This window comes from Phoca vitulina, unplaced genomic scaffold, assembly GCF_004348235.1.
Source record: "Phoca vitulina isolate PV1807 unplaced genomic scaffold, GSC_HSeal_1.0 scaffold22, whole genome shotgun sequence".
Lineage (NCBI taxonomy): Eukaryota > Metazoa > Chordata > Mammalia > Carnivora > Phocidae > Phoca > Phoca vitulina.
The window spans coordinates 38,820,126-38,847,834 of NW_022589725.1; the positions used below are offsets into that span (position 1 = coordinate 38,820,126).

General features: G+C 45.3%; 1 protein-coding gene across 1 annotated transcript in view; it reads right to left on the minus strand.

Annotated features, from left to right (window-relative positions):
- CREG2 (cellular repressor of E1A stimulated genes 2) overlaps positions 1 to 16,572 on the minus strand; it is a 33,005-nt gene extending 16,433 nt beyond the window's left edge. Inside the window, exons 1-2 of the mRNA XM_032419747.1 lie at positions 15,922 to 16,572; positions 13,490 to 13,659 (exon numbers count right to left, since the gene is read on the minus strand). Coding sequence (XP_032275638.1) covers positions 13,490 to 13,659; positions 15,922 to 16,338 — 587 coding nt within the window. The 5' untranslated portion in view covers positions 16,339 to 16,572. The remainder of the gene's footprint in view (positions 1 to 13,489; positions 13,660 to 15,921) is intronic.
- Between the last annotated feature and the right edge of the window lie 11,137 nt (positions 16,573 to 27,709).

Here is a 27,709-nt window from a genome sequence, read left to right on the forward strand (position 1 = left end):
AAGGTTCATTAATTACTTAAGGTTAATGAGGTCATAAGGGTGGTGTCCTCATCCGATGGGACTGCTGATCTTATAAGAAGAGAGCAGGGAGGGGCACACAGAGGGAAGCCCACGTGAGGCCCAAGCAAGAAGGAGGCCATCTTCAAACCCAGGAGAGAGGCCTCAAGAGAAACCAACCCTGCTGACACCTTAGTCTTGGACTTCCAGCCTCCCGACCTGAAAAAATAAATTTCTGTTGTTTCGGCCTCCCAGTCTCCCAGTTTGTGACGGCAGCCTGGGCTAATACAAAGATGGTAGGGACTGAACGGTGACTCTGAAATGGTGAGCACCAAAAACCTCCTCCTCTGCCTCTCGGGCCACATTTGTTGCAGAGGGAGGATATTATGGGCTGGAAGGGATTAAATTAGGACTGTAGTAAATAATATATAACGTAGATGGGAGTTAACTTATAAAATCTTAGAAGTATTTTCTTTTTTAAGCTTAAAATGGAGACCAATTATGTGTGTGGCAGATCCTCTCCCTCCATTGGGAGCCTCAGCGTCTAAAGAGCCCAGGGAGATGTGGGAAAGACACACTCTAGCTGGCTCCTAGAAGTGTATTTTTTTTTAAGATTTTATTTCTTTCAGAGGGGGAGAGAGAGAGAGAGCAAGCATGAGTGGGGGCAGAGGGAGAAGCACGCTCCCCACTGAACAGGGAGCCCAATGTGGGGCTTGATCCCTAACGCTGTGATCATGACCTGAGCTGAAGGCAGATGCTTAGCTGACTGAGCCACCCAGGCACCCCTGTTTGTGTATTTTTACCATCCTAATACTATGATATCCCCCGGCATCATGGTAAAAGCTGTCCCCACTAGAAGAACCTTGACAGTTTCTAGCCGGGCTGTGCATTTCATTTCAAATCTACCCACCTAGTTACCAATCCATTTGTTTTGTTTTATAATTGATTACTGCTTGAGAAAATGCTATCATTTCTATTTTCCTCTTTGAAATCAGGTATCATTATTTGACATTTACGTATCTTCGTTACATAACATGACCTATCTTTTTTTTTTTTTTTTTTTTTAAAGATTTTATTTATTTGAGAGCGAGAAGGAGAGAGAGAGAGAGCATGAGAGGGGGGAAGGCAGAGGAAGAAGCAGGCTCCCCACCGAACAAGGAGCCCGATGCGGGACTCGATCCCGGGACTCCAGGATCATGACCTGAGCCGAAGGCAGTCGCTTAACCAACTGAGCCACCCAGGCGCCCCATAACATGACCTATCTTTTAAGGCATCTGACTTGCTTAATCCTCACGATATCCACGTGACGTAGGTCCCCTCTCATGATGGCCTGGTACGTGCTAAAGAGCTAACTCAGTGGGCCACAGCTGCCCAAACCCTGCGCATTCCACAGAGAGGCCTGCTTCAGGAGGACTGGCCCTTGACTGGCCCCTGGAAGATCACTTCTGAGCCCCTGACACATCCTCCTCCAGGAGAGTGTTTCTGTATGTCCGAGGACCTGGGCCACACAGGGTCAATTTAACCTCGTGGGGCCCAGAGACTGAGTAGCTAAAATCAGTCCTGCGGACGCTGTAGCACCCATGTGACTGCATTACAGGAAAACCCCTGGGTCTCAAGGCTCAGGTGAGCTTCTCTGGGGTGTTGTCATGCCCCGTTGCTGGGAGAATTAAGTGCATCTCCATGTAATTCCACGGGGAGGGACTCCTGGAAGCGTGGGCCTGCCTTCTCTTGGACCTTGCCTTTGATGACCTTGATCTGTATCCTTTCACAGTCGTCCTGTGAGTCGTCTTAGCGAATCCTCGCGCCCCGGGGAGGTTTGAGGGCTCCTGACACAGCTGGCCAGGCAGACTCTCCTAGATCCTCTTCTCCCAGATGGCTTGTATCATAAAATGGAAGCCTCGAGGCACAATTCATTAAAACTCATTCTCACCCATTAAACTGCATTAAAATCTCGAGAAAGGTACATTTGTTGAGCAAAGCATATGTTTTGCTTATAGTTAAGGAACTTGTTTTCACCTGTCTGAAAGCTTTTCTCTATTACACAGCCTGTTGAGTTTTAACAAGAGGAAGAGTGGACATGCCCACATTTTCAGGTCAGTTGCTTCATGTGAGAACACTGTACCATTTGAAAGTGTTATAGTCTGCTGTGTTTAGGACACTGCAAAAATGTAGCTGCTGAATTGTGAATTTCTCTTGTGGGTTAAGATGAAAGAATTTTGGGAAGCAATCCACATAATAACTACAAAAACCGAATCTACATTGAACTTTGTAAAAATACCTGCGACAGGAGAAAATAAGCAAGAACGGTAAACAGGAACTAAATTTGCATCTACTGGACAAGACTGTCATCAGTTGTACCTAATGCTTTGTTCACTAGTAAAGCTAATTTCTTCACAGAATTGCTCTTTGATGAAAGCAACGAATTAGTATTCATAAGTAAGTCATTACCGAATTTAAATAGGGGCCATCATATTTAAATAGGGAGCGGTTTACTTCTCCACTGGTGGTGATTACACAGAATAGAAAGGAGATTATGTAACAATGTACTTCCTCTATGTTCGCTAACTGAACATAATAAAAAAAAAAAGGAGGTTATGTATTTAAATCAGTAAACAGAAAACTCTCCCTTTCCACAGTGGGCAACCCAGGCTAGACTCAGTATAAGTTCCTTTCCACCTGTGGTAGGGAGGATAATGCCACCCCCCCCAAGATGTTTGCATCCTAACATGTGACTGTGTCACCTTACATGGCAAAGGGAAATTAAGGCGGCTAATCAGCTGGTATTGGATAGAGAGATTATCCTGGATTATCCGGCTGGGCCCAATGCAGCACAGGGGTCCTTAAAGGTCATGGGGAGAGACAAAACAGAGTGTCAGAGAGAAAGACAACCAGCCATTGCTGGCTTTGAAGGTGGAAGGGGCCACAAGCCAAGGAATGCAGGCAGTTTCCAGAAGCTCGAAAAGGCAAGAAAATGGGTTATAGAGTGAAATAGTGAAAAAGACCTTGCTGGTGTGAAATCTGGAATCCACTGGTGGCCTTGTTCTTTCTGGATTAGTCAGGGCCCTGCTGGTCCATCCCCAGACTGGGGATGTGTGCAGCACTGGCAGGAAAGGAACTGCCTCTCCTACTGGACTCCCCCGCCCACGTCTGTCCGTTTACTTCTTGCTCCTGGTTATCATTTTGCACAGCGCCCCCTTCTGATACCCCATCTGCTATTTCCTGACCTCTGACTCCAGCTTCACGGCATTCCTTGGCTCCTGATGGAGCAAGAAAATAAAATCACTCCTAAAGAAACAATAGCTGACTGCAGCTAGCCAGGAATTGCTGCGTCTCTGTGTGACTGGGGGAGAGGACCCGGTTGGGTGGGGAGGTGGAGGGGAGCCAGCACAGCTCAGGAAGGGCTGTTCTTCTGTTTAGGAAAGCACATGAATGAGTCTTGATGATCAGGACAAGGCAAGGCCCCCTCCCTGCTGCACCCAGGCTGGCGTGCGGGAGGGAAGAGAAGTAAATGTGTACAATCCTGTAAATGGCAGCCTCCTTGATGTTGTTGCATTTTGGATCCTGGTACCGGCAGGAGACAGAAGAGTTTGGTTTTGTTTGCGGAGGTTGCTGAGACTCAGGGAAGAAAAGAAAAGCACAAGCAGGAGACACGGAGCTTGGAAGGGATGCCCAGCAGTGCGGTGGGAGGCTGGAGGTAAGGAGCAGAGGTGTTCTCCATGCCTGCAATGAGGGGCGGCAGTGACTGGAGCGGGACACCATGTGATCTTCTGAGATGCGGGCTGGGGGACCCTGGCAGCTCCTCAGCTGCAGGGCTGGCCTCTGATTGGATGCTGCCCTGAAACCACTTCCAAGATTCCACCCAAGCCCCCTCTGCCATTCTGCCCACACCGCCGGAAGCCCGTCCTGGGCTCGTGGGGCTGGTTGCTCAGCTCGGGCGACCTGTGCTTCTTAGATCCACCACGGCTCCTGCCTCAGAAAGAGCACAGCAACTCCCTGCAGAGGCTCCACAGACCACAGGAGCCCTCAGAGTGTGCTTTGCTTTGGCCCTTATCCTGGTGTTACAATGACCTAGTCGTTGGGGCTCTAGCCTCAGAGGTCACATCCACGCTCTCTGATGACGCTGTCCGGCACTGCACGTTCAGTTGTCCTTCCCCAAGTCCTACTGTCCATCTTGCCCAGAGATGTGCAGCGAACAGTGAGTTAAGCAAGAGAAGCTGCCTGGCACTCCGACACTTCACTCACTTGAACGGAGAGAAGCAAAGAAGGCAGCTCCCGAGGAGCCGGAACCGGAGGTTGTGTGCGCTCAGTGAGGAGTAGAGCTGTCTGTCTGCACAGACCATGCATGGTGGTGGGGGGATGACCAAACCCTGCACCCTCCACGTCTGCCCTCCAGCTCTCAGCCCTCAGCTCCTAACCTGTAGGATGGAAGGCGGCAGCCTCGGCCCAGGCCCTCACAGGCTGTAAGTACCGCTAAGCACGCCGGAGCCCCGTCCCCTCTTACAGGGAAAGCTTTGCCGCTTTGAGAAGCACAAGTGCCCGCAGCCCGGTCAACCTCAGCGCGGCCTGCTCTGCAGACACCTCAAGGGGAACGGGGCAGAACGGCAGTGGAGAGCGAACTAGGATCAGCAAGTGGGGAGCGGGCAAACACCCTGCTGTCCTGGCAGACCTGGGCGCAGGGGAGTGGGCCTCTCCGAGCAGGGGGTCCTGGGCCTGGGCAGTCTGCGGGGGCTGAGACCTGGGCTCTTCTTGAGAGGCAGGCAGAAATGAAGTGCACCCTGGGGAAAGAACTAACTGGTAATTACTGGGACTAGAAAATGTGAACACAGCTTTAACACGGGAAGGAAGAAGCAAAGAAAGGAAGCGACTTTCAAGAGGTTCGTGTCTTCGTTGTTTTTGTTTTTTAGGTTTATTTATTTACTTTAGAGAAAGAGGGGGAGAGACAGCGTGTGAGCGGGGGAGGGGCAGAGGGCGAGGGAGAATCTCAGGCAGACTCCGCCCCAAGCGCAGAGCCCAACCTGGGGCTCCATCTCAGGACCCTGAGACCATGACTTGAGCAGAAATCAAGAGTCCGATGCTTAATGGACTGAGCCACCCAGGCTCCTCAGTGTCTTAATTTTGAAGGACAGGTCAGGTTGGCTTGGATGAGATGGAAATGGTGGACAGATGCGAAGTGGAGATGCTAAGCTGGTGGAAACCACAGCTACCGTGTGGATTTCTATTCATCTCCCCTACTGTGGAGAGGGTGGCTTTAACAGTGAGGGGCCCTTTACGCACGTGGCCATTGCCTGGCACACAGGCAGTGCTCGGTAAATGTCGTTTGAAAGAAAAACTTCCTAGTTTCATCACAATATTTAGGATGTTCCTTTGTACACAGTATGCCTATTTCAATTAATGTTTAGTTGAACTTATTGTTATCTCCCCACCGCATCGCTACGTTATTAGAATAACAGCTTTCCCTCACAAATTCCTTTGTAATCCAATTAATTAAAATCTTTTTTCTTAGACATTTCTTAACATTCTACATTAGATAATTTAGGTACACTTCTGTATTATCTCAGGAAAGTTATCTCAATTATGTCCTTTTCTGATGGGGGAGACCCAGCTTATAGAAGCAAAAGGACACTACCAAGACTATATAGAATTTATTTATTTAAGATCTTATTTATTTATTTTTAAAAAGATTTTATTTATTTGACACAGAGAGAGAGAGAGAGAGATAGTGAGAGAGAGCACAAGCAGGGGGAGAGGGAGAAGCAGGTCCCCTGCTGAGCAGGGAACCCGATGTGGGGCTCAATCCCAGAACCCTGGGATCACGACCTGAGCCGAAGGCAGAAAGCCACCCAGGTGCCCTAGAATTTAAATGTCAATATTGAATCCTGAGTTTTTCTATTTCTTCCAATGACAAAAAGAAGAGAAAATTAGACAAAAATTACTTAGGAAAATATGTGCAAATTATACATCTGATGAGGATCATATCCAGAATATAGAAAGAACTCTGGCAACTGAATAATAAAAAGAGAAATGGCCCAATAAAAAGCGGGTAAAGGCATAAAATAGTTCTCCAAAGAAGATATACAGATAGCTAATAAGAACATGAGAAGACACTTAACATTAGTAGTCATTAGGGAAATGCATATCAAAACCACAATGAGATACCACTTCATAGCCACTAGGATGGCCATCATAAACAAGTCAGACAATAACAAGTGTTGGTGAGGATGTGGAGAAACTGGACACCTCAAACATTGCTGATGGGAAGATACAATGGCACAGCCGGTGAAAAAAACATTCAGTCCCTCAAAAAGTTAAACATACAGTTACCATATGACACAGCAGTTCAGTTCCACTCTTAGGTGGATACCAAAGAGAATTGAAAAAAAAAAAAAGTCCATACAAAAACTTTCAAATATTCATAGTAGCATAATTCATAATAGCCAAAACATGGAAGCAAATGTCCATCAACTGATGAATAGATCAGTAAAAACAGATAAACAGAATGTGGTATATTCATACAATAAAATGGGATTTGGCCATAAAAAGGAATGAAGTATTGATACATGCTAAAACATAATGAACCCTGAAAGCTGATGAGAGAAAAACTCTCTAAAGACCCACAAGGGAAACCATTCTAGATTTCTTTCTATGTCAGCATGACTGTACATAAACTTTGTTCAACCTAAAAGCCTGATTTATGGCCCACCATGCATGCACTGTGCATCTGCTTTGTGAAGGAGTAGTCTAAAGGAAAACCTTCTTGTCCTTGAGATATTGATCAATGTTCCTGTTCCCTGAATTCCTTGATGACAAAACTCTTGATTCCTGCCTTTATGCTAATCCATAATCTTTTGAGCTTCTACAGAATGTAAAAAGTATATAACCTTGTAAAAACGATTCATTCTCCAGAGTACTTTCTTCCTTATGAAGAGCATATTTCCCAGGCAGCTATCCTAACTTGGGCTCAAATAAAATGCTCTTTCTTCCTGTTGGAGATTCTAAAAGATTTGCTCATTTTGCACTGACAAAGTATCATGCTAAGTGAAAGAAATCAGTCATAAAAACCATATATTATATAATTCCACTTATAGGAAATGTCCAGAATAGACACATTGAATAGATACACAAAATAGATTAGCAATTTCCAGAGGCTAAGGGTCTTGTAATAAAACCCTTACATCTATCTTAACAACTCTAAAAGCTTTCTGGAGGGTGTATGTTTACGGGAGTTACATCCTTATCATGAATTCATATCATTTCAGCTCAAGGTGGAATCACATCTAACAGGTGACTGATGGGGAGAGGTAGTCAGAGATGTGGGAAAAAGGTAGTATAAAGATAGAGGAACCAGAATCATCAGTGGACCTATGAAATGAGTGCCCTGGGAACCACGGGGACAGAACTTCATGGAGCTGAAATGAAATTACGGGAAAAGAGGTGGCCACAGGTTCCTAGGAGCGCTGACCGTGGAAATGAGTGGAAGACAGGAGAGAATACCTAAACACCTGCTCAGGAAGCCTTCTCTCCACACAGCTCCCTTCACTCCCAGACAGCTCTTTTAAAAGCAACTCAGGTTAATGTTAGCTTCAGGGTTTTAGGGATGTGCAGGCAAGGGAGAAGAGGCAACATGAATCTGGACGGAGAGCCATCTATCTAGAAGATTTATATGTTGCTTCAAGGAGAATGAACAAAATTCAGTGAAGAGAAATTGAATTCAACTTCTTTATCTGATGAGGGCTGGGCCCTGCACTTTGAAACACATGTCATGTCTCAGGTAGATGGAGTGCAGACGGAGATACATCTTGGCCGTTAGCAGGCAAGCTGTTGCAAGCACATGCTTACTCTGTGTGTTCACTTGACTGAACTCTTCTAGAGAATGACAAGAAAAGAGTGCCTTCCACATACAGCTCTAGGGGCACAAATCCCAGAGCCTGCATTTGTAATTGGGCTGGGCTGAGGTTTTTAGCTACCACTCAATGTTACCTTTTCTTCCTACAAGAACAGTTAAAAAGATGCAGGCTAAGGGACATTCGTATTTCTTGCTATTTTCTGCAAAGAAAGAACGATTAAACTCAGTACACTATTTTAATTGCATGTGCCCACCAAGCATTTATCCTGTGCTCGTGGCATAAAGGCAGATCATAACCTGGGATCATGACCTGAGCCGAAAGCAGACGCTTAACCAACTGAGCCACCCAGGCGCCCCTCAGATCCTCCTTTCTTGATAATTGAGTAGAAACCTAGCCTGTGTCTCAACTATCAATCAAATTTTTTTTTCATTGCCAGGAAAAGCATCTGGTAAGCCCCTTTTGGTTCTATTTATTTCCAGATCTTCAAAATGAAAGTTCATCTAATGCCAATGAGCTTAATATCACTCAATAGAAGAGCACTCCCTGGCCCGGAGGGCCTACTTCGCCTTGGCTCTCTGAGAAGATGCAAAACCTAAACCCCACAGTGTTCAAGCCTGCATACTCTACAGAGGAAAGATGTTTCAGCAGACATGCCTCCAGTGGGCTTTCCTTGTCAATCATGATTTGCTGGATGTTCATACAACTGGGTCTCTGGTCTGAGCATAAATTCACGTAGGCATAAGAGCGTCTCTACATGTTTGAGGGGAGAGGAAAATGAGAGAGCAGGGGGTTGCTCATTGCTGGTGAATCTAGTACACTGGAATCTTATTCTCAATTTGTCATGGTAACCTGAACTGGGAAACCTGAGCTTTGTCCCTTAGAAACCACCAATCCTGTCCTTTTACGGTACTGAAAGTCGCTTTCTGCTAATTATCCAGTCAGATTCCCTTTCCAAATGATCTCCTCCAGGAAGAAGGGCAGGGTAATAGCACCCAATCCAACATGCCCTGGGGTGGGAGTCAAGACAACTGTGTGCAATTGAATCTAGTAACGTCACTGTGACATTTTAGGGTACATTCAGGGACTAGAGGATCAGGGTGGTAAAAAGTTTGGGGGCAATCCCATAACTAGATGGGATGGAGTGAGTATCCCAGGCTGAATTTTACCAATTCACTGAAAAACTCTTTAAGGTCCCCGTAAACCTGTAAAATATGGAGAAATATTTGTTCCCTTGCTTATTCTCAAGATGTTGGCCTTGCCCAGCTTCAGTTAAGGAAAGGACATCTGCTGTGTATTTTCTTCACCATTAAAATTCCTGAGAGTTTTGGATACTTGATGTCCTTCACCCATAGCAGTTTATTTATTTTTTAAATATTTATTTATTTGACAGGGAGAGAGAGAGCACAAGCAGGGGGAGCGGCAGGCAGAGGGAGAAGCAGGCTCACCGCTGAGCAGGGAGCCCAATGCGGGGCTCGATCCCAGGGCCCTGGGATCACAACCTGAGCTGAAGGCAAATGCTTAACTGACTGAGCCACCCGGGCGCCCCACACATAGCAGTTTAGATCCAACTTCATCGTTAATTTACAGGCCAGTTGATAGACCCAAGTATCATTTTTGGGAGGCATGATCTGTGTCAACATACACAGGGCATTACTGAATGAAAAACACTTCCTACATATACAGTGGAATATTCCTCAGCCAAGAGAAAAAGGAAACCCTGCCATTTGGACAACATGGATAGCCCCTGAGGACGTTATGTTGAGCGAGAAAAGTCAGACAAAGACAAATATGTATGATCTCATTTACATGTGGAATCCAAAAAAAGCCAAACTCACCAAAACAGAAAGTAGGACGGTGGTTACCAGGGCCTGAGGATTGGGGGAAATCAGGGAGATGTCGGTCAAAGGATACAGACGTGTGACTGGAAGATGGGTAAGTTTTGGACAGCGAATGCCCATCACAGTGATCACAGGCAATGATACTACATTACACACATCAAAGTTGCTAGGAGACCAGATCTTAAATGTTCTGACCACAAAAAATAAATGGTAATTATGGGACGTGATAGAGGTGAACACTGAGCGAACACTCTGGTGGTAATCACAGCGTATGTATCAAATCAGCACGTTGTACACCTTAGACTCATATAATGTTAGATGTCAATTCTATCTAATTGAAAAAGCACATTTCTTAGCTGCATGCCAAACACCTACATCAGCTTTGATGACAACAAGCTTTTAGGTTAAACCTCTCAAATTAATAAAACTGTGATATCAGTCCACTATTAAGTCAATTAGCAAAGACTCAGGCTCTCTTATCTATTTTGAGAGGGAGGCAGGCTCCCAGCTGTGCAAGGCCTCTTAGGCCGTTACTGAGGATTTTGATATTTTTTCCCAGGGAAAGTATTTCAGCAGGGGAAATCCAGGATCTGATGTGGGTTCTGAAAGATCACTTTAGCTGCTGGATTGAGGATGAATTCAAGGTGACAGAGTGGACTGGGAGGGAACCAGTGGGGGTGACTGACGTATATGCCCTCGGAACGGGTAATAGTCGGATATGCGCGTCATAGTACACACATGTGCGTGCACGCGAGCGCACGCACATGCACACACACCCAGCTAGCTGTCTGTGTGTGGAGCTCTACAAGCAGAGGGTCGATCGGCCTGCCTTCGCAGTAGAAACAGATGCACTGGGCTCACCCTCGGAAGGGAACCGTGTTCAGCCCTCATTCTGGGGCTGTGCCCTGTCCGTGAAAGCGGGCTCACCAGCCTGTCCCGGTGCAGACTCTGTGGGCACCGGGGCCAACCCTGATGCATGGAGAGGCAGGCTGTAGCTGAAATGCCCCATGGGCCATTCAGGAGAGGGCTGGGAAGGCACTTCTTTCCTTCAGCGGCCACGTTGCTTCCTTCCTGTCTGGCCTTGGTTTGTGGTTCAGTTGCTGCGGGCTCTTCACCCTTGCATGACCCTCGGGGCCTGCAGAGCCCCGGGATGCATCACACGGAAAGAACAGGTTCTGGATTTGTCTGCCCACTTGGGAGGAAATGGGGTAGCCCGGCCCCTCCCCGGGGACAGGGAGCGGCAGAAGACCACGAGCACACAGCATGCTCCAAATGTGATGGTAAAAATGCTGTCGCATGTTTTCAATTCCCAAGGACACCAGCTTTAAAGACTGAAGGCAATGCTCGTTTTTGAGGATGAGCGGCCTTCTGAACGTGAAAGGATCAGGTGGCTTTGATTTATCATCATCATGAGAAATGGGAGTTGTTTTTTTGTTTGTTTGTTTTTGTTTTTTTAATCCCGCTGCTCTGCAGGAAATGCTTTGAAGTGCTTGACAAAGAGCCCTGGTCTCACCGGCCATCCCTCTAGGCCCTGGGATCAGGTAGGGGGGCCAGCCCATTATTGTCTTGCCAGCCCGAAACCTTGAACTTCTTGCGTGTAGGAGTAGCTTTTAGCTACGGACATTTCCACCTGATGCCTTGCTATGCTCCTGTGGCCCGACAAGCTCCCGCTTGGCTTGATTATTCAGGGCTCCAGTGTTGGCCTGTCTCTCTTGTGAGGTCTCTGTGCTCGACATCCCCAAGATTCTGGAGGCAAAACCCGAAATGTAATGCTGAACTTGGACAATGAAGCTCACCCAGAGGAAACACACCTGGACGCAGGCAGTTCATATTGGGAGTAGGGGCCCTCGGGGTGACAACGAGCCCCACTGCCAGTCACCTGAGCTTCGGTGCTTCCTATGGCTAAACTTGATTTTTGTGTGTATTTCTTTAAGCTCTATTTTAATGCTTTCAGAAGCTTAAGCAGGACAGGGGGTGGGGGGGAGCAGTTCTGAGAAGTGGTTTCGCATGAGGATCTACAGGGGTACCAAGGGTGGCAGCTCATCCCTCCTCTTCCAGGCCAGACGTACAAGCGTGCTGAGACACCGTGGCCCTGGGGCCTGGGGGGGCCGCCTCGGGTCCCCAGCTGCCTCGGCCAGCTACCCTTGTGGTGCCCTGAGGTTTGCGCTTCCTGTAGGGGGTCTGCACGCCTGAAGATGGTCAGCACACATGGTTCCAGGCCGCGCACATGGGCTCGCCCAGTTCTTAGGGACCTGGATGCCCCCCAGCGAGGACCTCTTGAAGCCGGATTTCTCATGGCTGCCAGCTTTCGGCTCCGGCTGACCTCCGCCAGGGACCGTCCAGTCGACAATTCCTCCCACACCCTGAGCGCTGCCACGGCTGCGCGCTCTGCTCCGTGTCTCCAAGAGCAGGTGTGGCATCAACATGCCCCGGCCTGGCGACGACTTTTAGGATGCCTGACTTAGGAACTCCCCCGACGTTTAGAAAGGTACCCTGGGAATATACTTCTGGTGCCAGCAAGCTTGGCTGGCCAAGAACAGAGAGAATATTCCATGAAAGAGGAAACACCCCTTTTCCTGGCTTTTTGCCAGACCCTATAGGGAAGTGGGTCAGCTGAACTGTCTCCAGCCGGATGCAGTCCCTCCTTGTCAGTGTCCCAAGGGTAAGCGACGGGGTCTTTTATCTGGGTGGCATTTTACAGCATGTTGTTGCTTTGATTATTAACACCCCCCAACCCTTAAGGAACTAATCAGTTTGTTTGCTTACTATGTTTTTTATGCTTTGCATAAAGAATAATAGAATTTTGGGGCACTGGGTGGCTCAGTAGTTAAGCGTCTGCCTTCGGCTCGGATCCCAGCGTCCTGGGATCGAGCCCCGCATCAGGCTCCCTGCTCCGCAGGAAGCCTGCTTCTCCCTGTCCCACTCCCCCTGCTTGTGTTCCCTCTCTTGCTGTGTCTCTCTCTGTCAAATAAATAAAATCTTAAAAAAAAAATGATAATAGAATTTTGGAATTGGGATGAATCCCATCCTAGTTCCTAAAGCGTCACTACCTTTTACAGTGAGGCGACGGAGTCCTGGGGGTTAAGGGACTGCTGAGGCCCCCTGCTGCATTCGCTGCCCCTCAGGGGGCTCCTGCCATGCGGCCCCCACACAAGCCTGGTGCAGACATCTCCCTGGCAGGATGCGATTTCAAGCTCTACACAGTGGTGCTGGGTTAATGTTCCATCTGCACTTAAGTGTCTTTTCTTTTAGAGTTTTTGAAAAAGTGTATTAAAGAATTCGGGGTCTTTGTGCATACACATCTTGGGTGGGGGATGGAGGGTTTGAAATTAATCTGAAAAACGATAAACAGAGAGTGAACTAGGGAGCCCGCTGGGGGGCGGTAAATGGATTCCATGCTATGTGGGCCTCACAGACCAACTACTGGATCCTTCCTTCCCCAACCTCCCCTCCCTACCCCTTTTCCATCATAACAAGAGCTGCCATTTGCCCACCGGGTATTGTACAAGACCCTCAACCCTCCCAGTCACCCTATGATGTAGGAATTATTATTCCCATTTCACAGAGGAGGAAGCCGAGGCTCCCAAAGTTGAAGCCACTTGCCCCCAACCACACAGCTTAGTGAGTGGCAGAATTGTATTTATCTGATTCCAAGGAGTAGAAAGCCACTCTTTCCACTTCAGATTGGTGAACACATCACTTTGCATCTCAGGGCCTTGCTAAAGTCCTGCGATGCAGAGAGGTCCCACCCCATAGTCTCCCTGCTTTATGCAGAGGACCTGTGCTGGCAAGACCGACCCCTTTGTCTACCTGCAGAACTCTCCTTCCGATTCCGGCAGCAGGAGGGAGGCCATGGGGTTTTTCATCAGGTCGGCCACTGCAGGGTCCCTGGGTGTCACATAGAAGAAAGGAACCCCAGTGCTGTTGTTCAAGGGGCCATCGCTGATGGGCAGGCAGTTCCCAAACGGCAGTCCTGGGATCTAACAAACAGCGAAAAAGGCTTTTTCAATGCAGGGTTTTGGATTGATCTGAGGCAGGAGCTTCCCTTGCGTCTCTGGCCAGGAAATATAGCCACGAGGATGGCATGGCATCACCATGGTTTCGACAGGTAGTAAATGAAGGCACAGTGGTTCCCAACTGACCCAGTTCACCCAGGGATGGCTCCAGAATTTCTACAGAGGAGCTGAGCAGGGGCATTCTGTTTGGAAGAACAGCTAGGGGGTTATTTTTGAAGCTCCTGCATATACATAGAAAAATGCTCCCTTTACGAAATTTAAAGTTATTTGTGGGAGGGGCGATGAAATTTATGGAGGGGTTCTAGAACCTTTCCTACAAGCTGCCCGTGGAGGCCCCACTCTCGCAAGGTTTTGAAAACTTCAGGGATAGAACTTAGGTCTTAACTTTAAAATCTTATGTGATTTTTGGACTCCGGGAACTTTCTATTACTGTTTCTTTTAGAGCCACACCATTTTCTTTTTTTTTATTGTAATCAATATTTCATTATATAATTCAGCAACTCACCCTGAAGTCACAGAAACATGCTACACTCATTTTTGTTCATGGTCATCCTGTGGAGGAGGTGAAGTTCTCAGACATATGTGCAAATATTTCTTAGGTTTTCCCAAGCCCTGCTGCGTCCTGCATCCCAATCTTCATGAGCTTTATTTACCCTTCACAGAGTGCTCTTTATTGTCACTGAGCTCAGAACTCAGGGGCTGTCTTTGCATAAAGCGTTATATGGTAGCGGTGTGTGTAGACTTGGAATAAGGGATCGCTTTCATCTTTGAAGAAGACACAATGTTCAGGAGTCTTCCAAAATGGTAATATAAGTTCAATTCACAGATTCTGTTTTTCAGCTTGTCATAACTGCCTAGAGTCATGCTTTGCACACGTGATGTGTACATGGGAAATGTTCCCTGAATGTATTGAATTTGGATTAAATGTCAATACTGGAAAGGGGAATTCCTAACAAAGCTAAGAAAAGAGATGTTGAAAGTCAAAGTATCTTCAGTACATTGGCACTAGACTTTTAATTGCTTGTAACAATCTGTGTATTTTTTTAAACATTCACTCTATCTTTTTTTTTAAGTTTATTTCTTTAAGTGATCTCTACATCCAACGTGGGGCTCAAACTCACAACCCCCAGATCGAGAGTCGCATGCTCTTCTGACTGAGCCAGGCACGCGCCCTGAAATAATTTGTGTTTTAAACCAAGATCAGCTTCATATTTAAGCTTCATATCTGTGTAAGGTGTGTCTTAGGAGCATAATACATAACTGTGAGAAACCATTTGGATGCTAGTGGTTAAGACTTAAGACCACTGCCATCATCAGAATAAACTTACTTATTTTTTAAGAGTAAAACAAGAACTTCAAAACTACATAGTCAACCACTAAGTTTCATATAGGAGGAAAGCAAAGTGGACAACCCAGTGACTTGGCCAGTTTCCAGATGGGTGAGACCCCCCAGTGACCTACACATTCCAAAAAAATTGGTTTTGCATAAATTCAATAGGATTTCAAACTACCTCCCTGTAATAAAACCCTTATATGGATCTTACCAGACCTGAAAGCTTTCTGGAGGGTGTGTAATTATGGATGGCACATCCTCATATTTATCCATGTCATTTTGGCTCAAGGTGGAAACCTGGCTAACAGGTGAGTAAAACATTTGCGAACTGAATGATAAAACTGCAGCTGAAAACAGCTCATTCCAGCATGTATACACTTTGCACCCTAAGCCTCCTTTCCAGAAAAATTCTTGAGTTCCATATTTCAAAATGTCAATTTCCACCACAGACCCCATGGTGTCTTTCTCCCAGTCCCCAGTGTCAGTAGGTGACGGCGAAGTTCGGGTCTGTTGGGTGCCGCGGGCTGGGAGGCTGCCCGCACCAGTCTGATGCCGAAGGCGGGTCTGGCTTCTTCTGTGCAGGTGTCGGGTCAGGCGCTGCTTACGTGTACGCCTCTTTGACCACCTCCAGACTGCACTTCAGGGGCCATCCACCTGGCAGGATGCCTGGCTGTCAGCACCCTCCTCCCCCTTTCCCGGGTTAAGCAAAGCACAGTCTGGTTCCGTTATTTATGCGCTGTCCACCGTGCAACCCAGCCCGCCGGGCACGTCTGTGAGACCCGGGGCGGAGCACGGGTGTGGGTGGGTGGGTGGGGGGCGGTCGCCAGCGTTTCCCCGTCCCCAGGCCACCGCGAGGCACGCACCTGCAGCCGGCTCCCGGCGGGGCGGCTTACCTTCTCGTGGGCGGACACGGTGGCCAGACAGCCCCAGGCGCTGGCGTGGGCCAGGAAGCGGGCGGTGCCGGGGCGCAGCCTGGGGCCGCTCTCGCGCCGGTAGGAGAACATCCCGGGCGGCGCGGGGGGCGGCCTGGCGCGGGCGGCGCCGGGCGGGGGCGGCAGGTGCGCGTCCTCCTTGTGCGCCGAGGCCGGGAAGCTGCGCTGCCAGATGCTGCCCGAGTCCTCCAGCAGCGCGGGCAGCGCCTCCTCGGTGGAGGCGCTGTCCAGCTCCTCGTCCACCTCGTTGGTGACGGCCCAGGACACCGAGCTCACGATCACGTAGCCCGCGGCCGGCGACAGCAGGGCGCTGCAGCACAGCAGCCAGGAGAGGCGGGTGACGGGCCGCGCGGGCCGCTGGCCGCGGCGCACGGACATCTTGCAGCGGCGCGCCCTGCCGCGGGGACCGCCTGGAGCGCGCGGGCGGCCGGCGAGAGCGGCAGCGCCCCCCTGCGGCGGACGTGCGGAACTCCGGACTCGGCTTCCGACCGCCTCAGGATTCCCGGGCGGGGTCCTCACCCCGGGAAGCCCTCGCCGCCTCACGCCCGCCGTGAGAAGTCCAGGCTCCCGGGAAAGCAGATTCCACTCGCACGCTGCACGTCCTGCAGCCGCCGTGCGCAGAGCCCTCACCGCGTGCCAGGTCCGGGGATGGGCTCGTTTCCTGTTGGATGGCACGGGTTCTGCAGCCAGACGGTGGTGGGCGTTCAAATCCCGAATCAACACACTCCCCTAGTCACCAGCTTTGTGACCCTGCCAAGTCACTTAACCTGTCTGTGCCTCAATTTCTTTATTAGAAAAACAAGCAAACCACAGTATCTAGCTCAGAGAGGTGATGGATGGGACAATTAAATAAGTTCACCTCTGCAGAGGCTTAGAACAGTGCGTGGCATGGAGCAGGCGTTATATTTTGGTAATAGACAAAGGTAGAGATTGTTACCATTTTATAGAGGAGTAAACAGTGAAGGTAAGATTAGCACCGAGTCAATCTGATGCCAAAGCCGATTCCCTTGCTCTGTAAGGACAATGACCGTCTTAACGCTTTGCTCGGACAGGAATGCATTGCTGCCAGTTCATCTGAAAGCAAAATCAAATGTTTACATTATCAACCAAAGTAAAAGGGCGCAGACACCCAGAGACAAAGTAGCTGGGATGGACGAGGCAGAGAACTGTATGAATGTACCACAGTTAAGCATTCTCTTATTGGTGGAAATTTGGGCTGTTTCCAATAGTACAGTTTTATAGATAACAACATAATTCTATATCATTTACACTTTTGAACCTCTGCTTATGGTATTCCCTTATCTGCCCATAAGGAGACATATTCTGCTCTAGATTTCCTATCTAAAATCTAATAGTCCTACTTCCAATTTGTTATGGATCAAAGTTACAAGAATTAGCACCAGACTTTTTGTAGACATTTTGGCAAATGTTCCATTGTGCAATAACCAGACGAGCCATTGTCTACCCTGCCCTCCATCTACCTCCTCCTTTTTCCTTCTCTTCAAAGCCATTTTTCTTTAAAAATGTGCACATCAAGCTGGCCTCCTCCCATCCCACCCCAAACACCCTTTCCAGGATGCCCTCTTTCTATTGATAGTCTCAGGGGCAGTTCTGGTATTCTTCTCCCCGCGATCTCGTCTCCTCCCGTGGCTCTGCCGTCCCTATATACCGCTGACTTGCCATCTCTCTCCCTCGCCCCCAGAATGATGTGTGCCATAGTCTTGCAGAGGCGGTATAAGCAAGTCGTTAAAAACATGGGCTATCTCAAATGACTTCAAATGAATTCACATCCTGTTCTATCACCTACTGGCCGTGTATGCAAAATAAGGACAGTCGCATCTATCCCAGTGGCCTAGGAGAAGCACAGAGCAGACCCGCCAGAGATGCACAGCGGTTTGCTCTTCACATGCTCCGCAGGGAGCTGGGCAAGTCTGGCGGCTGACTCCGTCCACCAAGGCTCTTGCTCTTGACGGTGAGGGGTTATGTCTTCCTTTGAGGCTCTGGTGAAGGTGGACGTTTTCCTCCGCCAGCCCCAGCACATGATGTGAAGAAGAAATGCCGGATTCTTACTGTTCATTGCCAGCAGGAAAAAGTCTAAGCTCCTTAATCCAGTGTATAGGTCCCCTGTAGCCTGGTCCCTGCCTGTGTGTTTGTCCCTGTCTGTCCCCACTGCATCTCCCTCCCAGACTCTGCTGCAGCCATGCCAGCCTCTTTGTGGTGCTATAGTCAGCGAGCACCCGCACTTGCACCGGGTAGATAATACAATTAACATTTTGATCCATTTGTATCCTCACTCTTTATCCCTCTGTTCATTCATCAAGCTACATGATAACAATTCAAAAATATTTTAAGAGATAGGACATATGCAGCAAATACATAAAATACATATGTATAATTTAAAAAATCACTAAAAAGAAAATCTGTTAAAATCACTCAGTGAGGAAATATTACCATGACCATTATCAGTTCCCCAGAAGCTCTCCATCTGCCCCTCTCCCCAAATCACAATCCCCTGCCTCCTCTCCTGGAGGTAATTACTATCTTGACATTTGTGATACACATTTCTTTGCTTCTCTTTACAGTTTGACTTCCTATGTATGCATCCCTCCATGCTATAGATTCATCTTACCTATTTTGAACTTTATATAAATGAAATCATACTTGATGTATTTTTTTGTGTCTTTGTATATTCAGTCAAAATTCTGTTTGTGGGAATCATACTTGTTTTGTTGTTTTTGGCTATATATGGCTGTATAGTATTGCATTGTGTAGCTATATGACCATTTATTCAAGTATTCTCAGTAGATGTTTTAATAGGTTTTCTTATTCAGATAGGGTGAGGCCAGCAGATCAAGAGATGACAGCCATGGCGAAGGTCATTTATTCTACTCATAGATCCCAAGAAAAGGGATCTTTGACCAATGAGGACAGGAGCCAAAGGATAAATAGTCCCCATTTCCAGGTCACAGGTGGACAATTCACTTCACACAGCTTCTCAGAGGGTGTCCAGCAGGATTGAGCCCCAGTTGCTCACAGTGCTAACAACTCAATGACACCCCCTTCGAATGGCTTTCCTTTCTAATCATTCTAGTGCGCCACTCCTGTTCTTTAGGACTACATCCCAAGAGAAACTACCCGAGTGCCAAGTCCTTGTCTAGACCCAAGCTAAGGCGCTGGTACACACATTCAGGAGTTTCTCTAGAGTGTATACCTTGTTGTAGGATTGCGGCTTGTGCGGTATAAGTATGCTTAATTTTATTATGTAATGTCAAACTTATTTCTAAAGTGATCGTACCAGTTTACATTGCTGCTATCACTGTATGAGGGTTTCTACTGCTCCACAGTCTCACCAACACAGATTATTGTTAGATTTTCTGGGTTTTGTCTCCTCCCCCCCCCAGGCTGGTGGATAAGTAATGAGTAATTTTTATTTTATTTTATTTTTATTTTTATTTTTTTAAGATTTTATTTATTCATTTGACACAGAGAGACACAGCGAGAGAGGGAACACAAGCAGGGGGAGTGGGAGAGAGAGAAGCAGGCTTCCCGCCGAGCAGGGAGCCCGATGCGGGGCTCGATCCCAGGACCCTGAGATCATGACCTGAGCTGAAGGCAGACGCTTAATGACTGAGCCACCCAGGCTCCCCGAGTAATTTTTATTTTAATGACTAATGTGGTTGGTTGATCACCTTTTCATCCTTTTTTGGCCAATTGGATATCCTCCTTTGTGAAATGCCTGTTAATGTCTTTTGTCCATTTTTATTGGGTGGCCTGTGGGTTTTTTTTTTTTTATTTGTAAGACTTAATTTTATTTTCTGTATTCCAGTCTTTTGGTGTTGAAAAGTGCCAGAGCTTGTCTTTGGGTAGTTGTTAATGCTAATATTTTTACCTATCAACTTCACGGGGCTAAGGGAGGCACAGACAGCTATGAAACATCATTTTTGGGTGTGCCTGTGAGGGTGTTTCCGGGAAGACATTAGCATTTGAGTTAGTAGATGAGGAAAGAAGATGGGTCTCACCAACAGGGGTGGCATCACTCAGTCCTTGAGGGTCTGAATAGAGCTGAGACACCCATCTTCTCCTGCCCTTGGACATCAGCACTTCTGGTTCCCAAGTTTTCAGTTTCAGGCTGGGATTGACTCCATTGACACCCCTGGTTCTCAGAGCTTTGGGTTTGGACCCGGACTACACCGCTGGTTTTCCTGGGCCTACAGCTTGCAAATGGCAGATCTTGGACTTCTCAGGCTCCATAATCACATGAGCTAATCCATGTTGTTCTATGTATCAGTAGTGTTTTCCTTTTTATTGGTGACTAATATTCCCTTGTGTGGACATAGCACATTTGTTTATTCATTCAAGAGTTGATGGATGCTTGTGCTGTTTCCTTTTTTTTTTTTTTTTTTTGCCATTATGCATAAAGCTGCTAATAACATTCACATCCAAGTCTATGTGGGGACACATGTTTTCATTTCTCTTGAGTAAATACTTAAGAACAGGATTGCTGGGTTGTATGGTAATTATAGGTTTACCTTTATAATAAATTGTCAAGCTTTTTTCCCCAAAGTGTCTATACCAGTTTGCATTCCCACTGACAACACATGGCAGTTCCTGTTGCTCTACAGCCTGGGCAACACTTGGTATTGCGTGGCTTTTAATTTTAACCATTCTACTGCATATGTAGGGATGTTTCACTGCAGTTTTAATTTACATTTCTCCAATGATTATTAACATTGGGCAGCTTTAAAAAAATAAAAAATAAATAAAACTGAGCAAATCTCATGCATAAGTTAAGCCTTATGCCCAACTGCTCAATAAAAATATGTATTCTCACCAAAAATAAATATATTGGACAGATTTTTATGTGCTTACTTACTTTTTGTCTATCTTTTTAGGTGAAGTATCTGTTTAACTCTTTATTCATTTAAAAATCTGGTTGTGTCTTCCTATTGTTGAGTTGTGAGAGTTATTTTATATATTTTCCATACCAGTCCTTTGCCAGGTATGTGTTTTGCCAATATTTTCTCCCAGTTCATGGCCTGCATTTCCATTTTCTTACCAGTGTCTTTTGAAAAACAAATATTTATAATTTTGATGACATCTAATTTATCAATTTTTTTCTTTCAGGGTTTGTGCTTTCTGTATCATTTCTAAGAAATCTTTGCCTGACCTAAGCCCATGAAAAATATCTTTGATGTTTTATTCTAGAAGCTTAATAGTTTTATCTCTTACATTTAAGTCTATAATCCATTTAAAGACATTTTCTGTATATGGGTGAGGTTCATTTTGTCCCTGCACAGATCAAGTTGACCTACCACTCTTTGTTAAAAAGACTATCCCTTCTCCTGACTTTCATGTAATTATTGTTTTAATGCTGTATTTCTCTTAATTCAATGAGACATTGTTATTATTCTTTTATTCAGTCCATACTTATTTATTTTTAAATATTTTATTTATTTGAGAGAGAGAGCTTGAACAGGGGAGAGGGGCAGAGGGAGAGAATCTCAAACAGACTCCCCACTCAGCATGGAGCCAGATTTGGGGCTTAATCTCAAGAGCCTGAGATCATGACCTGAGCTGAAATGAAGAGTTGGACACTTAACTGACTGAACCACCCAGGCACCCCTAGCCCATATTTATTTGGATTTAGCTACATATTCTCCAATTTCCTCACTCTTCATCTTTTCTTGTATCTCAGATCTTCTGTGATCATTTTCTTTCTTACTGAAGTATACCCTTTAGAATTCCCTTTAATGAGGGTCTATTAGTGGCAAACTCTCTTTTGTTTGAAGTTTACTTCTCTTTCACTCACAGAAAATATTTCCCCCGAGTATAGAATTCTAGCAATAGCAATGTCTTCAACACATGGAAGTTATCATTCCACTTTTGGTTTCCATGTTGCTACTGAGAAGTCAGATTTCAGCCTCAAGGCCACTCCTTTGAAGATGGTGGCTCTTTATTCCTCTTGTGGCTTTAAAATTCTTCTCTATGTCTTTGGAATGCATCTAGGTGTGGGTTTCTTCCTTCCTCCTTTCTTTCCTTCCTTCTTTCATTAGCAACATTTTACACCTCTCTGGTCTCTAACCTGTCTTTCATGTCTGTGTCTATCTTTGTGTTACACTTTCGATAATTTATTGTTGTGGACAGAAGCTTTGTGTCCACCCCCCACCCACAATTCATAGGTTTGGGGGTTGCCAGATTTGGGGATAAGGCCTCTAAGGAAATAATTAAAGTTAAGTGAAGTTGTAAAGGTGGGCTCTGATCTGATAGAATTAATGCCCTAATAAGGACACCAAAGAACTCTCTTTTTTCCCGTGTATGCGCACCAAGGAAAAGCCATGTGATGGCATAATGAGAAGGTGGCCATATACAAGCCAGGAAGAGAGCTCTTACCAGAAACTGAATCAGCTGGAGCCTTGATCTTGGATTTCCCAGTCTCCAGAACTGCAAGAGTAGAAATTTCTGTTCTTTAAGCCACCCAGCCTGTGGTGCTTTCTTATGGCAGCCCAAGCACATGAATACAATGAATATACTGAAATGGGTTTGTCCCTTATCCTACTGATGGATATTAGTCTTGTTACCAGCTATTGTCTACTATAAATAAAGCTTCTATAAGTACCCTTGTACAAGTCTTTCTGTGAATATAGGTTTTCTTTCTCTTGGGTAAATACCTAGGAATAAAATCGCTGGCTGATAGAGTAGGTATATGTTTATACAAAACTGTGTTATGGGCTGAATGTTTGTGGGTCCCCCGCCTTCATATGTTGAAGCTCTACCCCTCATTATGATGGTATTTAGAGATGGGGTCTTTGGGTGGTAATTAGGGTTAGATTAGGTCATAAGGATGAGGCCCTGTGATGGGATAATGGCCTTACAAGAAGAGGAAGAGAGAGAGTTCTTCCACCCACCTTCCTGCCCCACTGTGTCTATGCACCAAGGAAAGCTGTGTAAGGACACAGCAAGAAGATAGATAGTTGAAACCAGGGAGAGAGCTCTCACCACAAATCAAGTCACCTGGCATCTTGATCTTGCACTTCTAGCCTCCAGAACTGTGAGAAAATAAATGTTTGTGGTTTAAGCCACCCACTTTATGGTATTTTGTTATGATAGCCCAAGCGGATGGAAACACTGTCAAACTGTTTTCCAATATGATTTTTACCATCTTATAGTCCCACAAGCAGTGTGTGACTACCACATGAGGTCTCTAAATGATGCATGTGGTCATAGCACTTAGCCAGAAGGAGCTATTTTGAATTGGAACTCAGTTACTTGGCTTACTAACATTTTCCAGAGATTTTAGTTTGTTTACTGTAAGCAATCCAGAACCATCTGGTATTTGCTGCTATCGCAAAGGACTCTCCCACTAGCAAATACTCTCAGGTTTGGTTGCAGGAGACTGGCCATCGGTATCTTTACAAGAAGATATGACTAGTAATGGGAGAGAATGGGTTGCAGATCTACTGCTCACCTTTACTTTCCACTCACAAATACTTTGTCAAGAACAATGAGAGGCATGTGGTCAGAGGTAACAAAGCAAGGTTTAAAGTTTGGGGCTGGGAATGTACAAGACGCGCCTGGGATGCCTTCTCGAGTTAGAAAAGAAACAGAGCTAGAAAAGATTAATGGGTCATGTCAGAAAAACACAGGGAGCAACTCAAAAGGTCTTCCACTGGGAAAAGATGGAATAATTTAAGCATCAAAAAGAATAATGGTGGAAGGAAGTTATTTTAAAAACTAAACATACATTTATTTACCGTACTCCCTGGCAATTGCTCTCCTGGGCATTTCTCCCAGAGAACTAAAACCATATGTCTCCCACAAAAACCTATATACATCAGTGTTCATCGCAACTTTATTTGTAACAGCCCCAAAATGGCAGCAACCCAAATGTTCCTCAATATGTGAATGGCTAAACAAATGGGTATACCCATACCATGGAATACTACTCAGCAATAAAAACTGATATATGCAACAACTTGGGTGGATCTTATAAACATTATGTTGAGTGAAGAAAAAGTCCCAGACTCAAAAGGTCACACATTGTATGATTTCATTTATATAACAGTCTCAAAATGACAAAGTTATAGGGATGGGAAACAGACTAGTGGTTGCTAAGGGTTAGTGATGGTACATGGGGGGTGGTGTGTAACTATAAGGGGGTAGCATGAGGGAGCTCTTTGTGATGGTGGAAGAGTTCTGCATCTTGGTTGTGGTGGTGGTTACACAAATCCACATGTGATAAAGTGTCTTAGAACTGTACACACACAGCACCAATGTTCAATTCCTGCTTTTGATGTTGTACAATAATCCTGTAAGACGTAAGTACAGGTAATGGGTACACTGGTCTTTTGAGTTACTAATGATTAAAAACAAAAACAAAAGACAAATCCTCAATAGTCATCACTGGGCATCTGATTTATTCTATTTTTTTCTAAAGCAAAAATAATCTAAGCATTTATCCTGCCTTTCCTCTTATATTTCAATTATATTTCAAGGTAACCAAACCGTTGATGAGGGAAAGATTTTCTTTCTAGAAAAATTCTAGCTAATACAGCTAGAAGGAATTAGAAAATTAGGGAAAAAAATCATTTTGCAACCCCTAATGGAGCAATCAATATAGGCAACAATAATCAATATATAAAATACTAAGTGAAATTTTGAGTGGAATCTTATAGTGGATACATCTGCCTGGCAACACTTGAGCCCTGTGATCAATCTTAATTCTTAATTTCATCAAATGTGGGACAAAGGACAGTCTTAGTCTGTTTGGGCTGCTATAACAAAATAACATAGACTAGGTGGTTCAAACAACAGACATTTTTTTCTCACGGTTCTGGAGGCTGAGAAGTCCAAGATCAAGGTGCTAGCAGGTTTGATGTCTGGTGAGGGCTCTCTTCCTGGCTTGTAGACGGCTATCTCCCTGTGTTCTCACATGGCCTTTCCTCTTGTTCTCTTTTTATAAAGGCACGAATCCCATCATGAGGGCCCCACCCTCATGACCTCATCTAATCCTAGTTGCCTCCCAAAGTCCCCACCTTTAAACACTGGGGTCTAGGGCTTCAACCTATGAATTTTGGAGGAACACAAACATTCAGCCCATTACAGTGACATCAAGTATTTCCTGATGTGATGTAGTAGTGTGTACACAAGTAGGAATTGCAAAGGGTTATCTATGAAGTGTTTTAAAAAAATTTGGCCTGACCTATGAAATGGGAGAAGATATGTGCAAATGACATGTCGGATCAATGGTTAGCATCCAAAATCTATAAAGAACGTATCAAATTCAACACCCCAAAAACAAATAATCCAGTTCAAAATGGGCAGAAGACACAAACAGACATTTTTCCAAAGAAGGCATCCAGATGGCTAACAGATACATGAAAAGGTGCTCAGCAGGGAAATACAAATCAAAACTACGATGAGATGCCACCTCACACCTGTCAGAATGGCTAAAATTAACAACTCAGGAAAGAACAGACGCTAGTGAGGATGTGGAGAAAGGAAAACCCTCCTACACTGTTGGTGGGAATGCAAACTGGTGCAGCCACTCTGGAAAATAGTATGGAGGTTCCTCAAAAAGTTAAAAATAGAGCTACCCTATGACTCCACAACTGCACTACTAGGTATTTACCCAAAGGATACAAAAATACAGATTTGAAGGGGTACATGCACCCTGATGTTTATAGCAGTATTATCAACGATAGCCAAATTATGGAAAGAGCCCAAACGTCCATTGACTGATGAATGGATAGAGAAGATGTGGTGTATACAAACAATGGAAAATTACTTAGCCATCAAAAAGCATGAAATCTCTTGTCATTTGCAATGATGTGGATGGAGCTCGAGTGTATTATGTTAAGTGAAATAAGCCAACCAGAGAAAGACAAATATCATATGACTTCACTCATATGTGGAATTTCAGAAACAAAGCAGATGAACATAGGGGAAGAAAAAAAAGAGAGGGAAGCAAACCATAAGAGAGTCTTAACTATAGAGAACAAACTGACGGTTGTTGCAGGGGAGGTAGGTGGGAGGATGGGCTAAGTGGGTGATGGGGATTAAGGAGGGCACTTGGGATGAGCACTGGGTGTTGTATGTAAATGATGAATCACTAAATTCTACTCCTGAAACCAATATTACACTATATGTTAACTAACTAGAATTTATTATTTTTTTGTTATTTTCCATAGAACTTTTATTTTTTATTTCTTAATTTAATTTTATTTAAATTCAATTAATTAACATATAGTGTATTATTAATTTCAGGGGTAGAGGTCAGTGATTCATCAGTTGCATATAACATCCAGTGCTCATTAATCATGTGCCCTCCTCAATGCCCATCACTCAGTTACCCCATCCTCCCCACCTACCTCTCCTACCCTCCAGCAACCCTCAGTTTGTTTCCTATTAACTAACTAGAATTTAAATAAAAACTTGAAACAAACAAACACATAAAAATTTTGGCTTGAATCCACCCAAGCATCTACTTTAACTTCTAGATAACAGAAAAACAGAATGCAATGGAACAAGTTACATAATTCAGAATGTGGAACACTCCATGGTAGGTATGAATAACCCAGTTTCTTCAACAAATAAATGGCATGAAAAATTATGGGTGTATGGTTATAGATATGAAAAGATTTAGGAGACATAAGATGAGGTACAATGTAGGGACCAACTGTTAAAATCTATTATTGAGGTAAGTAGAGAAATCTGGATATGGGCTAAGTATTAGATGATATGAAAGAATGTTGTTATATTTATTAGATGTGATAAAGACTTTTTTGCTAGGTAAAACATTCTGTTACAGAGACATCCTGCAGTATTTACTGTTACAATATGTGCAAATCATGTATCTGACAAGGGACTTGTATCCAGAATATCCAAAGAACATCTACAACTCAATAACAAGAAAACAAATAAGCCTCTCTAAAAATATGCAAATGGGGTGCCTGAAGTCCTTGGCTTCCCCTCATGCTGTCTTGCAGGGTAGAGTTGGTGGTGTGCCAGCGGCTCAGTGTGTTAAGTGTCCAACTCTTGATCTCAGCTCAGGTGATGATCTCAGGATGAGATCCACTCGGCACAGAGTCTGCTTGAGATTCTCTCTCTCCCTCTCCCTCTGCCCCTTCCACTGCTCACATGCTCTCTCTCTAAAATAAATAAATACAGGGACGCCTGGGTGGCTCAGTTGGTTAAGCGTCTGCCTTTGGCTCAGGTCATGATCCCAGGGTCTGGGAATCGAGCCCCGCATCGGGCTCCCTGCTCAGCTGGGAGCCTGCTTCTCCCTCTCCCTATACCTGCTGCTCCCCCCTGCTTGTGCTCTCTCCCTCTCTCTCTCTGTCAAATGAGTAAATAAAATCTTAAAAAAAATACATAAAATCTTTAAAAATAAATAAATAAGAAAAAATGTGCAAAGATTTGTTTTTTTTTTTTTTTTAAAGGTATGGACATTTTTTTTTTTTTTTAAGATTTATTTATTTATTTATTTGAGAGAGTATGAGAGACAGAGAGCATGAGAGGGAGGAGGGTCAGAGGGAGAAGCAGACTCCCCGCTGAGCAGGGAGCCCGATGCGGGACTCGATCCCGGGACTCCAGGATCATGACCTGAGCCGAAGGCAGTCGCTTAACCAACTGAGCCACCCAGGCGCCCTGTGCAAAAGATTTGAATAGACATTTCTCCAAAGAAGATATGCAAATGGCCAATAAGCACATGAGAAAATGCTCAACATCATTAGTCATTAGGGAAATGCAA